Source organism: Peromyscus californicus, unplaced genomic scaffold (genome assembly GCF_007827085.1).
Source record: "Peromyscus californicus insignis strain IS unplaced genomic scaffold, ASM782708v3 Scaffold_11__1_contigs__length_118956290, whole genome shotgun sequence".
In the NCBI taxonomy this organism is placed as follows: Eukaryota; Metazoa; Chordata; class Mammalia; order Rodentia; family Cricetidae; genus Peromyscus; species Peromyscus californicus.
This window is the reverse complement of record NW_026294402.1, coordinates 45,764,621-45,781,837: the sequence shown is the minus strand read 5'-3', so window position 1 is coordinate 45,781,837 and position 17,217 is coordinate 45,764,621. Positions and strand designations below refer to the sequence as shown.

At 44.1% G+C, this 17,217-nt stretch overlaps 1 protein-coding gene and 1 long non-coding RNA gene across 5 annotated transcripts; one reads left to right on the top strand and one right to left on the bottom strand.

Moving 5' to 3' along the window:
- Positions 1-1,480: 1,480 nt before the first annotated feature.
- Positions 1,481-8,347, bottom strand: LOC128124046 (uncharacterized). The gene is made up of 2 exons (XR_008222816.1): positions 7,413-8,347; positions 1,481-7,159 (listed from the first exon to the last, which is right to left on the bottom strand). It is a non-coding gene; the product is annotated as an uncharacterized LOC128124046 (long non-coding RNA).
- A 182-nt stretch (positions 8,348-8,529) lies between these two features.
- Positions 8,530-16,606, top strand: Pou2af3 (POU class 2 homeobox associating factor 3). Of its 4 annotated transcripts, none has more exons than XM_052728953.1 (5): positions 8,530-8,776; positions 8,961-9,055; positions 12,888-12,942; positions 14,283-14,512; positions 15,991-16,606. In XM_052728953.1, the coding sequence occupies exons 2-5, from the start codon at positions 8,996-8,998 to the stop codon at positions 16,366-16,368; spliced, it is 723 nt and encodes a 240-aa protein (XP_052584913.1). In that variant the 5' UTR covers positions 8,530-8,776; positions 8,961-8,995; the 3' UTR covers positions 16,369-16,606. The 4 variants fall into 4 exon arrangements, with proteins under 4 accessions (XP_052584913.1, XP_052584930.1, XP_052584904.1 ...); XM_052728970.1 differs by having other exon boundaries at positions 8,754-8,776; positions 8,961-9,092; XM_052728944.1 differs by lacking the exon at positions 8,530-8,776 and having other exon boundaries at positions 8,827-9,055.
- The last annotated feature ends 611 nt before the right edge of the window (positions 16,607-17,217 follow it).

Sequence of the window (17,217 nt, the reverse complement as noted above, 5' to 3'; positions counted from 1 at the left end):
GGGCTCTATTCTGCTCAGCGTGTGCTCACTGGGGAAAACTGGCAACATTCGCTACAGCAGAGGTGGCTGTTCTTTCTGAAGTCTTCTTCCACTTAAGACATCTGTTGTGATTCCCAGTAGCTCTAGAAGAGCCTTCTGTCATCCAACTGTTACTCAAAACTGAGCATCAGGCCTCACACCAGAAAGAAGAGATCTAGGTCCTCTGTAGATTAGAGATCTACGTCTCTGTAGTTGAGGGCTCCAGAGTCAGTTTTCTAGACTGGTTGTGTAAACTTTTTAATAACTATAGTTATATAGTACTCACCAGGGTAAGTTACTAAGTAGTAGTAGTAGTAGTAGTAGAAAATTGAAGTTTCTGTAAATTATATATACGTATGTATCCTCATAATTTTAATATTTGTTTGGTTATTATGTTCAATGTTCATCATCATGGCTCACTTTGTATTCATCTACTCAAACATCATGTTCATTGATCTTGTAATACTCTGAAGACATATTGGTTCTCAAATGAAATCAGGCCTTGAAACAGAGGAAAACAGAGCACATAAAGGTGTCTACATCCTTCTTAAAGTGCCCAACTTGGTTCAGTGTCCACAAGGTTAGCGTGTAACAAGGGAGACATATACAGCCCACACTAGGTCTATTATCCATTTCAGCTGCCTGGCCCACAGGAAATGGGAGTGAGTCAGAATCAGGCTAATCAATTCCAAGTAGTAAATGGCTTTCAGGATTTTGTTTGGCCTGATGTGTGTCTCTTTCACATACTCTAATTTGGTCCTGTTTTATTGTTCTGGAAATGTCTTATTAAAAAATGGAAACAAACTACAAAGTTACGGCAGGGAGATTAATCACACTTCCCTACACTATTTCCTATTCAGCATGTGGCTATTAACCACACCTTTGCTTGCACAATACCATAATATGGAAAAAATGCATTCTTCTCTCTCTCTCCTGCCTCAAACTTGACATCTTCTGACTCATTGCCTCTCACGGAAGAACCAAGGAAAACTATGAGTCTCAGCTAATAACGCCAACTCTTTTGGGCTCTTGCCAGGACTCAGGACATATGCATGTTTTAAATAGGTAAAAATGGTGATGTGAAGTTCAACCTATTTAAGAAAATACCAGAAGTCAAAGGTGAAACTTAAGGACCAGCAGTAAGGCTTAGCAAGTGAAGCCTGCTGACCTGAGTTCTAACCCCAGGTCCCCCATGGTAAAAGGAAAGAACCGACTCCTAGAAGGTGTTCTCTGACCTCCACACATGTACTGTGACATGCACACACCCCACACGCACACACCCCACACACAAATAAAAAATGCATAGAATAAAAGTTGTTAAATGAAATTTAAAATCTGCCCATGCAAAACCTGCATTGTAGATAATCATCCCATGAATCACTGGAAACAGACACAGCATGTTGTTGAAAGTGTTTGTATTTCTCTTACAATGTAATTCAAACCCCAAAGAATGAGAGCAGAAAACCACATCTTTACTTTGTTTATTTAGTAAGTCCTTTTAAATCATCGTTATGACTTTCCACAGATGAGTTAATAATGCAATGGCATGGTAGGATTGAAGTGCCCCCAAAAGAAAGTCCACAAAGGGAAAAGTCCACAAAGGGGAAAACTAACCTCAACAGTAAGATATGTGCTTGCATATAGAGATGTGTATCCACAGAAGGGTATCTGAATATCTACTTTTTCTATATGTAAATATAGATATATAGTCAGGAATAAAACCACTTGTATTTAAAGTACCAAAATAGTAACTGATTCCAAGGGTTTAAGTCACACTGCATTCTAATGATATTATAGTGACTCACCAAAATTAACTTTCAGTCCAACAACTGGTTTCTGTCTAAAGTGCCCTCCCCATTGTTACACTGTTCATCTTATACAACATATTCACTAACTATGGACTTAAGAAAGACAAAGTGAAAACTCCTATACTCTAGATAAAGAGGGATTATCTAGGTAAAGACTCAAGGGGGTGGAGGACTCATGGCTCACCTTGCATCCCTAGCACCTGGCTTAGGGCCAGCATGTTGTAGGTGCTCAGTAGACTCTTCTTAGGTTGAACTAAAACCACCACAAAGACGGACAGCTCTTTAGCACCTGACTCTGGATGACAGCTCTCTAAAACAAGCTGACCATGGATGAATAGTAAGCGTTTGTGGGCAAATTCTTAAGATGGCTGATGAAGTATCTTAAAATATCTTCAAGAAGGAAAGTTTATGAACTTCTGAAGTAGTACAAAATATATTGGTGTATCATTTTATAACTGTGTGTGCTATGAGATATTTCTAAAAAGACATATAAGTTAGTTATTTGGGGTTTAATCTCTCTGGTATGATTAAAGCGAGCACAATAAGTCAGAAACTATAATCTCCCAGGGTCAAACTAAACAATAATACATTGTTCTATACTTATTTTCAAACAGGGGCATCATGTTTTATTAGATATGTGAGACATAAGTATTTTTAACAATAACCTCTAATAAAAGAAGACATATAAATTTGCAAAATGCAATGCATTTTGAGTAGATTACAAGAAAGAACAGGAAAAAAGTTACACATTCCAAAAGGAAAAACTGTAGACCAAACAAATAGTAGCAAGGTATTAGATCTTTTACATTAAGAAACTTTTCCCCCAACCAAATATCTTGAGTGGAATAATCCAGAAATTCTAATGCTTAGTAATTCATAAATGTGTGATCACTCAGCCATTTTATTCCTCAACCATGGTGATATAGTCACAGGTTTTCATGACAGTATTCTCTATACACTTTTATATGTTAGAAATATGACACAATAAAAAATGTTGTAAGTAAAACAGAAACTTTTCAAGCAGTATATTATGGTATTTTTCTTGCCTAATAATAAATGATCAAGGGCTGATTCATCATAAGCTTTTCTTAAAGGAAAGTCTAAATTCTGAATGTACACTATGAGGAGAAATTGACTATGTACAAAATCTTACATAACCTCCATCTACTAGCCTTCCTGGTCATTTTCACATGGACCAAATGTGTATCCTATGATACACCAATGAATACTTGTTTCCTCCATGTACTCAACTTTTTGGAACTCGATATTTCCCACAACATTCGGTAACAGTGTCCCAAAGTCAAGGTGACAAAAGAACTTTGCATTACTAAAGGGCTGTAGTCAAATTGGAAAGGAATAAACTGCACCTTTCCTTGTGCCACAGGCCTTCTAACATGTGCATGTCTACGTTTTATAAAACCTACTTGGGAGAGAAAAGCATGATGCTGTGCTGTGTCGTTTGCACACAAAAGACTATCAATAATTTCAGTTAAAAATTTTCCCCATTAAAAACATCCATTCCACCCACTCCAGGTGCTGCTGGCTGACTTTACGGAGGTCAGGGATGAACTAAAGGATTTCTACGCTTGTGACATGGAAAGGCAGAGGTCTGAAAAGCTGATTTATGAAGAAGAGGGGGGGACTATGGACAGCGGCTTTAAGGAAAGAAGGTTTGAGTGGAAAGCAAGCACTGGACTGGTCAGAGCAATCAATATATGGTTGTTGAATAAATGGTGAATGAATCTGTAAATGAACCCACAATAGGAAAGCAGTAATGCACACATGGAGAACAGAGCCATTGCTGGCAGAAACCAAGGCTTACTTATCTTTGTATTCCTGGTACTCATTGCCCTACCTGGTATATACCTGGTGCTCAAGGAACACCTAGTTGGACTATGGATCACTATATTGAAAGGATTCCAATAATGGCAAAATCTGCCTCACAAATAGTGAGACCCATCTCCTCCACACAGATTATTCTATGATCCAGCCATGGAGCTACAAGCTAGACAGACACTGGCTAAAATGTCAGTCCCTCTCAGCATGTCAAGATCCCTTCCAACACTCAACATCAAGATACTGTATTATAAGCAAAGGAGCCTGTGACAGCATGCCAGACTCCACAATTTTGGGGTGTTTTTTTAATTACAACCTCAAATGGATTGTTGGGACTTCAGGGGAGGCAGCCTAGAAGCAACAAGCCCCCAGGAAGAGGGTCCTGGTCAGACATACAAACCACAGTCAGCAGAAGGAACAGCTTGTATTCACCTCTAGCCAGTTGCTTCTTCAGGGTTCTGTGTTTTTAGAACATTCCCACATCGGTATGCTGCAGTCTTAAGCTCCTTGGACAAACTGATAATACAGCAAGGACTTTGGTGTGAGACTTACAAAAGTTTGAACCCTAATTCTGGCATTTGCATGCTTGCTGAACTTGGCAAGATGTTCATCCCTCTAAGTTGGCTTCTTCAACTGTACAGTGGGAATATCTCACAGCACGGGTCTAATACCCAGGAAACAACACCTGAGAACTTTAAATAATCCTCTATGGGCTGGAAACGTAGTTCAGTTGTAGAGTGCTTATCCAGCATGCCCTGGATTCTATCTCAACACAAAAATGAATGAATGAATGAATGAATGAATGAATGAATGAGCAAGCAAACAAAAGGGTACCCAGTTCTACAGTCATTTGGAATCTCAGGGCAAAAAAAAACAAAACAAAACAAAACAAAAAAAACCCAAAAAACAAAAAGAAAGAAGAAACAATGGCTGGTTGCTCTAGGTATCATCATCATCAACACATACACACACATAGAGACACAGAGACAGAGACAGAGACAGAGACAGAGACAGATGAAAGGGAGCTCCACTGAGAAAGTATTGTCTCTTGACTCCTCAAACATGGCTTTTGGCTCTGAAATGTCTGTTCTGAGGCTTTTCGGTTACAAGAGCCAGAATCAAAACTCCTCAATGTTGGGTTGACCTGTAGTATAGATGGCAGGGGGAAGGTTCTGAAAACAGGCCTAGGGGAATAGTTTCCTGTCGTTGCTTAGCAGCAACAGCACCACACTCTCACTCTCAGCAACAGCATCAGCACACAGATGCCCCAGGACTTGAGCCATGGCTCAGGCAAAGGCTTCTGGGAGAAAAGATGCAGATGTCTTTGCTCTTTGTTGTCTCTGTAGACCCCAGGCATCAAAGGAGCCTGCACCTTCCAGCCTATGTTCTCTCTGGAGGACCCAGTCACCAGCATCAACAATGTCCTTGATGTTGCCAAGAGAAAACTGTGCCACCCCTGCCCATTTCTGTGTGAGTGGAGAGCAGAGGAAGAATATTTAGTCTGAAAGAATGAGACAGCACTCCAGAACACGGGAAAGGGAGGCACATATAGAGCCAGAGAGAGGAGAAAAGAGTGAAGACAGGAAATGAAGAAACACATCAATAGGAAGAAAAACAAGAAATAGAAAATGTAAGTGAGGGTAAACAACAACAACAACAACAAAAAGCCAAAAGACAAAGAGGAAATCTTCTTAAAAGCAAACCAAAAGTAAGACCAAGACCAAAAGGAGAAAAGAAGCAGTGGGAAAAGCTGCAGAGTGGAGGAAGTGGTACCAGGGAGGGGGCTCCTCTCAGATCCCGGGGTTCTTCCCTGGTCCAGTCCTTAGGCCTGGCCTGACAGAAATAGGCTCCAGTGGCTGATAAACAGCAGCTGGACCAAATACAGCCGCACCTCACTCTACCCTCCACCACAGATGCAACCGCTGTGTCCCCAGCCCTGACCTTCTCCCAGATAAGTGACGCCACCTGCCTGACAGACAGTTCTACCTACCCATCATGCTTTTATCATCCCCAGAGACCCTTTAGCTGAGCTGTTTGTTATACCCTATACCTAATATACTATATTTGATACATTTTAATTTTTTGGATATTTTTCTAAAGATCTTTGAAGCTAAAGCTTACTTTTTTTTTCATTTCAGAGAACTCAGGGATTAAAGAATAGAGACCTGTACTATCACTTTATCTGCATTCCTGGAAATACCTAGTTATTTACAAAAGGGACCCTTCTGTCTCTCTGTGACGATTTGGCCTGGCATTCTACACCACCCCAGTCTCTCCCATCTTTCAAATCACAGGCTAGAGAGCATCTCAGGCAGTGCTTGGAAAATGTCCATCACCACAGGCCCAAGTCACTTATGAGGGGTCCAATGAGGCAGCTTGACTCTGAATGCCCCCTACCTCTCTCCTCAGAGCCTTAAAAACAAACCCCACATCCTTCTCTCAAAAAAAGCAGGGGTGCTATGAGGCAAAAAGACTGGGGTTCAGAGGAAGAAGGGAAAAAAAGGAATATGGAATGCCACAGCACGGTGATGGAATCCCCGCCTAGAGAAATCTCCGACGGTCCAGGGCAGTAGTGATGACTCACAGCTCTCTGAGCAGCCAAGTGAGTGTTGATGCCCAAGGACTGTTTGCTGGCAGTGCAGTATCTGTGGCCTAGCAGGAGGGAAGATGGACAGGGAGGGAAGCCCACAGGTGACCAAGCCGGGCCAGAGGAATACAAAATGCAAAGCTTAGGCCTCTGCTGTCCTCTGGCCTGCAACCTGGGCCCAGAGTGGCCCTTTGCTGTGCCACACCCACTGGCTGCCATATTCACTTCCCAAAACCTGAGATTTCTCCCTTAAAATGGAGATTGGGCAAGTGAGAATCCTTGTGGCTAGCCAGCCTGGCTCGGGTGATCCCCGAGGAGCAGCCTAGGTCAGTGGGGGCTTCTGAGCTGCCTTTGAGGCAGGGACATGGAGCATCTTTGAGGACACCTGCTCTGTCTGTGGGAAGGTGGACAAAATGTTTAAAATGGGAGAAAAGCAAGGGTCAGGACCCAAAGGCATCTCACTCCCTGTTTCTCTGGACTCCCTGTGAGGTGCCTGTGTGCAGGATTTCTGCAGAAGATAGTCCATTTTGTTAAGCCTTTGAATATTCAAATTGAAAGTATCGCGCAATCATTGATTGTCAAATCATGGGTTTCTAGAGGTTTTAAATACTTGGCATGAGGGGGGAAAAACTCAAACCTATACCCGAAGGTATAAAACATTAATTCTGTGTGTCTCCTGCTCCAGGGACCTGGGTGCTGCCTCGTGTTTTGTGAAACTTTAAAAATGTCGCATCTCTCTGCCTTTCTCCCTGCACAGGAGCCCTCCTAGGTGCTGAGTCTCTGAAGCTGCAGCATCCAGTCTCCAGCCCAGCTCCTGCTGACCACGATGTCGGGTAACTCGGCTGCTTCTCCAGGGGTCGGGTCATGAGGGCCAGGGGCACTTGGATCCGGGTGTATTTCTCTGCTTTTCCTGCGTATAACAGAGAGTCACAAAGTCAGAGCAGGATAGTCAGGGCCGGGCAAGGATCCAGAGAAGGCGCGGGCCCGCTGGGTCGGCTCCCGCTGGGTAAGGGCAGAGGCCCAGAGGCCCATCTGACTGTCCCGGACAGTCGCGTACCCCAGGCCCCTGCCTGCCCCTTCTCTTTTCCACCTTGGCGTCCTGGGAATTGGAGACGCCGATCTGGTGCGCCAAGAAGCGGCGGCGGGGGGAGCTAGAGGCTCACCGTGAGCCGGGGACTGGAGTAAGGACGCATCCGGCAGGGAGCTGGGCTGGGGCTGTCTCCGGACCCCAAGGCGCGCCCGCTGCCTGCAGATCCCGGAGCCGAGCCCGGCAGTGGGGATGGGAGGGAAGGAGACTGGAGCGGCGAGGGCGCGCGCTGGCACTGCGGCGGGACATCCGATTCCCAGGATCGGGAAGAATAGTGCACCTTTCCTGTAGGATCCTAGCTCTCAGGATCTGGCTTGTGGGGAGGGGTCTCCTTGCTGTCTAGCCGCGGTCCCCGCACTAACCAGGCGAGGCGCTGGCGGCCTGGCACTGTCGCCTGACGCCCAGGCCAGGGGCCACTGCGCTCCACCCCTCCCCACGCGACTCCCAAGCGCTGGCTCTAGGGTCAAGGTCAGGGCGGGAGTCACCCTGGGCTTCGGCGACAAACCCCACTTGAAAAGTGCATCTGCCCGGTCTAACTTGGATTATCAACCAGTCAGACCTACTCACTGCGCTCTGCCGGGGAGGCCCCCAGGCTGTCACCGGTCCCTCCCTGCGGACCCCAGCCTAGCGCCGCGGCCACTTGGGCTCTCCCAGGCCACCCGGGCCAGCTCTGCGGGCTCAGGGGCGGCCCCTTCCGGAGGGCGGCCTCCAGGCGACTGCGCGGTCCTAGGGAGCCTCGGGATGCCTTTACTCAGAGCTGCAGCTCTTGCTGGAGAACTCTCCACAGCCTGGTTCTCCGAGAAATACCTGTCCCGGAAAGAGAGACGGGGTGGAAAGAGAGATGAGGAGAGCGACCTGGGAGCGGAAGGAGAAAGGGCATGAGGGAAAAGAGAGGAATTTTTTTAAAAAAAGGAAAGGAGTGACAGGAGGAAACCCCCTGGGCTTGGCCCCTTTTCTGGGGTCAGTCCAGGAAGCCCCTCAAAGGGTCAGGACAGGCTGCTCAGACCTCTACTGCTTGTCTGGGGGCCGGGGGCGGGGGGGGGGGGGGGGTGCTGGCTTCCAGACCAAGGGCATCACAACTGATGGTTGTAGCTCCCGAGAAACCATGCCTGGCCTGATGGAGGAATACAGTGTGTGGGGGGGGGGGGGGGAGCTCACAATATGAACATTATTATGGTGAGGTGGGTAAGGTCAGCTGTTGTGAATCAGAGAGCTCCCCCAGGTCCACAAGCACAGCCAGAACCCCAGATTTTATGGTCTTAGCCAAAATAGTAGGCTTGCTGAACCTGCCTCCACATTCCAGAGCAGCACAACCTGTTCTCTGTACTGAGGATGAGGCCCAGCGAGGGGGCGAATGACTTCATAGATGCCCATGGGAACTGTCCCCACTAAGACCCTGAAGCAGCAGCCGTTGTCCTCACCTTTTCAAGTTGGAGAAATGTGGGTGTTTTCAAAAGCTAGCTTTTTTTTTTTTTTTTTTTTTTTTGCATTCTCTTTGTGTTATGCAAAGGTTGAAACTTGGCCTTGGGTATCCAAGCCTTATCAGCAGGACCCTCACGGTACCCCTTGACACCCAAGCTTTGGGAATGACCAATGACCGCTGACCCGGTTGCCTCTCCCCCAGAAAAGCCGAAGGTGTATCAAGGTGTCCGTGTGAAGATGACTGTGAAAGAACTCCTGCAACAAAGAAGAGCACATCAGGCCACCTCAGGGGCGACCGTAAGCACGAACCCCCGCCCTCACTCCCCTGTCCATGGTAGGCCTCATTCAGCCCCACAAGCACAGCCCTGCTCAGGGAGTCTTAACAACTTCTGCTCCCAGCTTCACCCCAGGTTACCACAGGCAGCCACAAAAACATGTGGGACATGGTGTAGGGCCCAGGGATGTGGGAGGCTCATCGCTCACTGTTCACAGTTGAGTGTGGAAGGCTTGTTGGTCCTCTGCAAGGGAGAAATGCAGCCAGCAGGTAAGTACGTTGCTACAGTGTTAAGATAGAGTATAGCCATAGCCCCCACACACTCAGAAAAATCTCTCCCAGAAACCCACCTAGTTTCTCTGTAACTTAGACTCTGGGGTCATTTATGTGAAAAATCACCAGTCACTGGAAGTCTCCAGGAGAAAAGGACCCTGTCTCTAAAATACACAGAACTATTAGAAAACTGACCTGAGCAGTCATGGGGTATCCTGCCACTTCACATATACTACCAGAGTACTTAGGGCAGCTGCAGAACCGTATACACTAGGTGTGGTTGTCCACTGGGAAGAAGTTTAATTTGAGGAGCCTTCAGCACAGGACACCGTTATTGCTTGTGGGTAGGTGTGGGAGGAGGATCAGACAGCTAGGACTCCAATCACATATGTTAGTTACCATTGGCTCCCATCTCCGTGCGGTGCTGTTTGTGTTCCAAGTAGGACTTCATGAAAGGGAGGGAGAGAAGAAGCTATGGGGGAATTGTGAGATAGGTTTCTGAGCCAGAGGAACTGGGTTTAGTTCTCAGTAACTCTGTGGCTCATATCCACCAGCACACTAACTTTCTTTTGTCCGTTCCCTCCATTTTTCAGTTGAAAGCTAGTAGGACTGTATAAGGGTTAAATGAGGAGTACTTACAACAGTATTTCCCACAGTGAGTGCACAATGGATATTCTTTGGGAAAGATCACTAAAATAAATTCCAACCAAGGATGGATAGCCAGTACACACTAATGTATATTATACCTTTGGCTTAGAACTTAGAGTTCAAGTGTATTTGCTATGATTTGGTACATACAGCTAGAGAAATTAGTTATCTCCACTTGCAGAATTCCAGGGAACTGTAGAATGCCCTTGCATTGCAAAAGGGAGTTCGCAGTGTTTTTTTTTTTTTTTTTCTTTTTAAGCACTTCTATATATTCATTATTTCATTTGGTTGTAATGATCAGATGACATAAATAGACCAGAAATGTGTATTCCTCCACGATTGCTAAGATCCAAAGTCTTGAAGTTGACAACAGGCTAAAGGCAGAGCCAAGATAATATTTTTTGTTAGTATTGGCTCTCTAAACTCATCATACTAAGCAGGAATTTAACAGCCTCATAGCTATTCCATTAATAAAACTGGGGCCATGGGAGCTGGAGAGGACTTTTGCAGACAAACATCAGTCAGCAAAGGTGTTAAAACATACTCTTTCAGCAAGGAGCTTTGGTACTCTGCTTCAGCTGTACCCGGAGCAACCATCCCATTTAGGCAAAACCATCCTGACGGCCGGGCGGTGGTGGCGCACGCCTTTAATCCCAGCACTCGGGAGGCAGAGCCAGGCGGATCTCTGTGAGTTCGAGGCCAACCTGGTCTCCAAAGCGAGTTCCAGGAAAGGCGCAAAGCTACACAGAGAAACCCTGTCTCGAAAAACCAAAAAAAGAAAAACAAAAAAAACAAAAAAAAAAAAAACCATCCTGTCACTGCTCAACCCTGACAGTTGGTGTGACCACTGTGGGCTTGTTAGCAGAGTGGAGGGGTAAGAGAAAGTATGTGACCAGGTTCTGTTCCTGAGAGAGTTCTGATTTGACATTTTCTGGGTTCCCTCTGAGAATGAAGAGGGACTTCGGAAGCACATCTACCAAGAACATACACTACTGCCTCCTAGGAGGTTCTCACTCACCCCTGGCCTTTCCAGCACTCAAGAGTCAGACACATAGCACTGCAGTAGGAGCCCCAGATGTGAAATCCCTTTCTGAGAGCAATGAGAAGCATGTGAGATCCTGGGGCTGCTCCAACAGTGTACCCAGTCGGCAGGGGAGGAGAGTAGCATGTGCCTGCTCCATGCAGACCTTCCTAGTTTAACAGAGATCGTATCCATCTTCGTCCAATGTTAAAAGACGTCTCTGGGAAACAGTAATCCAGGGAGAGAATTAATTGTGTCAAATATTGCAAAGCAAAAATAAATCTATCTTGGGTTTTTGCTATGAAGTCAGAGGAGTATCTAAAATTTTAAGAAAGCAGTCATAAATGGTAGTTATAGACTGAGGTAGATATCCAGATCTCAAGTGTGCCAGAAGAAACTATACACGTCAGACTGGTAAATTTAATTTAAAAACTTATTTCAGTCATATCAAATCACACACACACACACACACACACACACACACACACACACACACACCACTTCTTTGCCTTTAAAGTTAAAAAAAAAACCTTGAGTTAGTACTTATCTAAAGATAAAGATAAAAAAATTCGTTTTTAACATTAGTTGTTTTTGGTTTTGTTTTTTAATAGCCTTGATGTGTTTTTATATACTGTTGATTGTGGCTTTGTGTGCTGTCTGAAATCTAAGAGAGAGGCGCCATTCTTTGTATTCTTGGAGCAAAGTAGAAAATGAACCCAAGAGCTAGAAAGATAATATCAAGTAGGATATTGTAAACATACCTCCGGGCAATCACAGGCTAACAAGGAAGCAAACAGACCAGTGGGGAAGCAGGGGGTTAAAAGCCAGCTCTACAATGAAGCAGATTTTTTTAAGACCCATTCCTCCCAAGTCCTTCAGCTCAAGCTGCAGTCGAATATTTGCATAAAGAGCTGGTAAAGGCTTCCAGCTTCCTGGTTCATGACATTACAGCATGGATCGTTTTCAAAATTAACACACCTCCCATTCGAGCAGTGGCTGGCTGTGCGCTGCATGCAGGTGGCTCAGGGAACAGGAGTGAGTATCCCCCTGCAGCCCAAGAGAGGTGTGGTGAGCTTGGCTTCCTGGCCCAGAGCAACAGCGCTCGCTGGTCCCTTTAAACTTTAAAGCTGCACCTGAAGTCTAAAGGAAAGAAATCCTGAACTACTCGGTTAGTATAATTGTCCTTTCAACTGGAAAAGGAAAGCTGCTTAGCTTTAAGTATTTGAAAGGCTCAGCCTTAAGAATTTCCAGCATTTAGATACAGTAATTTTAAAAAGCAAATTATACAGAAAACAATTTTTTGAAATATGCAAAGAACTGAAATTTTTCTGGCTCTGAACTCAAATGTTTATAGGCTCTGAATCACTGAATACAATTTCAAGAATTTTTTTTTATATTTTTAAAGGCCATCAATGTGAATATTTTAGCTTCTTGGATTTAACAAATCTAGAAACAATGTCTCATTATTATTCATTTCTTTATGAGAAGTGAATTCCTAAGACCTATAAACCAGCTTTGAAGAAATGTATGTGACTAAAGGCATAGTTGGGTTGAGTAAACGTTAACTCTTACTCATTCTAAAATAAATTGCTTAATAGAAAGGCTGCTTGCTGAGTTTTCTTGAATTGTTCTATATTTCTATAACAAAAACGTTTTACATCAACCTTTGTCAAAATTAATCACAACATTTTAGCAAGGAATCTGATGTTAGGAAAAAAAAACAATCCCCAAATAAGCAAATATACAATCAAATCTAAAATATAATGCTGGCTTTACTTAAAGAAGTCTGATGTTCTTAGAAGAAGGAGTCTGGCTTACCGTAGCAGAGCAGGAGAATCCCCTGCCCAGCTTCCCCAGAACTGCAGCCAGCGCGTGCGTCCCTTGGCTTCATGCTTCTCTTCTTGCCTTGACAGCTGTCAGGAAGCAACAGTATCCACCTTCCAGACTCCAGCACGCCATCGTCTGCAGGTCAGTACAACCAGCCTCACAGCTCCCTCAGCCCCTCTCAAAAGTCCATCTCGGAAGCCTTTCAGAGCCTGACTCAGGGGTTAAGAGAGGCACCACCATTTAATTGGACTCCAACCAATCAGAAGGTGACTCCAGATGCAAACCCCCGCAAGGGAAGAAAGACAGAGTTTACCCTCATTCTGTACTGTCTGTTCTGTCCCAAGATTGTGTCCTTCACATTTGTCCTAGTTGCTGGTCTCCAAGCAACTCAACGCCATTCTAAAAACAAGGTTTGTGCAGAATTGTGTTGTCTTTTCTTGGTGTACTATGAGTTGGGATCAGAATACTCAGAATGATGCCTTTCCTCTTGTTCATTTAGCGTCTAGCCGACAGGGGCTCCCTTCCCACTCTTTACTCTCTTCCCAGAAAGCAGTTCAAACAAGTGTAAGTTTCCCCAGCCCAATATGAATAACTCCATTACATAAACACTCCTTCCTACGCCACTCTGCAGCTAAGAATTTAAGGAGGTCATATAGAAGGAAGCCTGTGCCTATGGCAGTTCCCACCAAACACGTCACTTTACTTGACCTGAAAGGAGCCTGAGAATTCTACAGCCCCTTTAATGGGCTCTAAGCTCTCTTCTGTGAACCTTAGAGACTGATTATCACACATGGGGACTATTCATATTAACATGGAAAGGGGGTGAAGTTTGTCAGACTATTCTCCTTGGCTCTCTATGGCTTGTTTTGTTTTGTTTTGTTTTTCATTGCCCTCCCCTCCCAACATGTCCACAAATAAGCATTTTTGCTCTATACTTCCAAGCAAAGTGTTGTTAACTTGTGCTCTGCATTCTAGGCTTCCTGTTTTCGTGTATACAGTACTATTTTTGTCATTTCCCAAAACCCTCTCCTCAACCATTTAAGTTGCTACATAAAAAGTTTAGGGATGCAGCAATCCTGAATCAAGAGCATAGTACCAGGTTTCCCAAAGCCCCCAACAAATCTATCTGTGGCTTCAGGGAAATCTCTCTGTACTGCAGATAGAGTTTAGATGTCAATGCTTTCAGGCTCCAAAAAGTGGAGGCATGTGCTCCCCCTTGAATGTGGCATTTAAATGCAGGCTAGGCCACTATGCCTTTTTTATTTTCCCTAACCATATTGAGAGCTACCTATCCTCTTCCAGATTCATTTCTCTGGTACTTGGGTTAACCCAAGACAACTAAAACAGTCCAGATTCCTAAACTATTTACTTTTAGGGAATTTCTCAATCACCACTTCCCCCTAAATATAATAAATAGAAAAAAATTTTTTGAAATCTACTTTGCAATTTTTAAGCAAAAATCATTTCCCTTTCTCTTCTAGGACTGTATTTTGAACCCGAACCGATGTCTTCCACACCCAGTTATTTTCAACCCCGAGAATTTTCCACCTGTGTCTCTTGTGAGGAAAGTCCAAGCTGCCTCGACCAGATCTTTGAGTCCTACCTTCAGACAGAGACACTCCCAGGGCCTTTGCTCAACTCCACGCAAAGTGCTCCCCACTATTTCCCAGACAGCTGTCAAGTGGCCCCTTTCTGCTATAATCAGAGCCTGGTAATTCATCTGCATCCTTCCTGTAACCTGATGGTTGCTAACTGTGGGGTAGAGATGCTTTGTAGAAGTGTTTGCATCATCTCATGAGAAAGCTTACAAATGTTAACAAGGAAATAGTCAAGGAAGCATTTAAAGTTCAATGTGTGGGCCCCTTGAAGGGCATAAACCTTTGAATACACACTTATTATGATTCCTGAGTAAATGGATGTCTGGCAATAAAAAGGTCTCCTGGTGCTTGATGTTTTTTAACATCAGTTAGACATCTGTTAATTTGGAAATCAATAGTTTAAACAATAGCCCTTAGATTTTTAAGTCCTTAAATGGAGATATATATATATATATATATATATATATATATATATATATATATATATATATATATATATGATACCAAATATCCAAATATTCTAATGGGGTCTGGCTTAACTGCTGAATTGGCTCTACTAACTGGCTGGTTTGGTCTGCCATAAGCAAAGGGACATATTTAAGCCTGAGACAGTAAAACAGCTCTGTGGTATATGCCTTTAATCCCAGCACTTAGGAGGCATAGACAGGAAGATTAGGAGTTCAAGGCCAGTCTCAGCTAAATAGTGAGTGCAAGTACAGCCTAGGCTACATGAGACCTTCCCTCAAAGAAAGACCAAAAATGTTCTAATCTTTGAAGAATTCAGATTTTCTGTTCTTGATGGATCTCAAATTTCAGAAATGTGTTCTCTTTAAAATGAGTAAGACTGTTTTTATGTTTTAGAGATTTATAATTTTTTTAAGTTTTAAATGTAAGGTTTTCTTCCTTTTAAAAAGAAATGGGAATATTTTTTCTTTTAGTTTGTCAAAAGTCCATATAATGGGAAAACTGAATTTAGAGAAGATGGGAAATTAACTCCACAGAATGTGCATATTTTCATGGGGAAATGGCACCCAGTTTCTGCTCAGCTTCCAAGTCTGACAATTGTAAACTTGCTTAAGATGTGGTAGAACTTTGGCAGCTAGGGGGACACATTGGTGATGGGGGAGGTAGTTTCTTATCTTGGCGTGTCCTCGATGGGCCCTTACGGACTCAGGTTCCACCTTTGTGTGTTTACCTGGCTCCTCATGGTCAAGGGTGTAGAGAAACAGCCAAGATGCCACCTGCAGCTTACACTGTGGCATGCAGCAGGATCTGATGTGCAGGTGACCCGAGACGCAGCGAGAGATTTTGTGGTTTAAGAGCAAAACATCCTGCAAAGTATGGTCTTAACAAAGGAAGGCAGTGAAGCAAGGCAATTGATTGTTGGGAAAGAGAAAGGGGAATCTAGGGTATAGTGTCGTGAAATCACGCAGTCAACAGATGAGATTACTTCTAAGGACTTAGGTGGATGGCTTGAGGCTTATTTTTACCCCTGATTTTCTCACTTTGCACAATTCAATCCACACTGCTCAGTTCTTTTGATCCTGTCTAAGTTACCAAGCTTTTTGTTCCCTGGTTTTCATTTCTCCAGACTCCAGAATCGCCTTCGGATTCCTCCAGTCTCTCTGGCTCCTTTGACTGCAACTACTCACCAGCTCAGCTGCCTTCCTACACTCCAGAGAATTACACTTCTCTGCCTTCTCTGGATTCCCTAAACCACAGCCTCCCAGAGGAAGGCTACCCATACCACCACCATTGGCCTTCCCACACCCAGTACAGCCACTTCTCCCCCACCACCCCCTCCGTCTGCTACTGCGCATCCTGTGAAGCCGAGCATCTGGATGCTTTCAGAACCACAGAGTTCTTCTCCTACTCCAGCACAGACTATGTGGACTTTGCCCCCTCGGCCACCGCCACCACCAGCGATTTCTATAAGAGGGAAACAAGCTGTGATGCCTGCTACAGTTAGTAAAAAACCACATGGAACATGACGTGGGTATATCTGTTTCTCGACCGCATCTAGATGACACTAACATTCAACGCATTCACAAAATATCCCACATATGGTTTACATCTCATAGTTTTAAACCTCCTGACACTAGTGTAGGAATCAATACGAAGCCCTCAAACCTACCTGGTCTCTCGCCACTCTCGTTTTATACACTCACTGTTAAAAATGTTTGTGTGGAATGTCCCCCATGCCTTGGCTTCTCAGTGTAACGAACAAACTCTTTTGTAAACTAATAAATAACTTTGTATAATATACGTTGGGTTTTTTTTTCAATTTGCAATAGTAGTATCATTTGATCTCAATATTATCAATTAGTCAGGAAATCACTTACTATAATTGAATAGTTTCATCTAACTTAGCTGTACATTTAAAACTATTCTAATATGATGAAATGCCCTGGATGCCATGGGACAGAGGAGAAGGTCTTGCTAAGAGGCTGAAAAAGGAGAAAGCTGCTTTGGCTAATTGAGGATGTACATCTTGGAGCAACATCAGACAAAGACGCCATGACTCACTGGTCTCTTGTATCCAGCATTAGTCAATGGAATGTTAATGTGACCAAAAGCACACACTTTACCTACAGCAACGTTAACCTTGAGATAACTCTTTTGCATTTCCAAAATACTGTTTTGCAAACTTTCTCAACAAATATTGATCTTCTTTCTCTCGACATCTGTCACCCAGTGCAGAGTTCAGATTTGTGGTTATCCTCTTTTCCTGAACTCCTGCCTTAGAGCCTTACATATGCATCCCACATGCTTACATGTGTGTGATTTATGAGATTGTCTGTGTTGTTTACAGCTGACT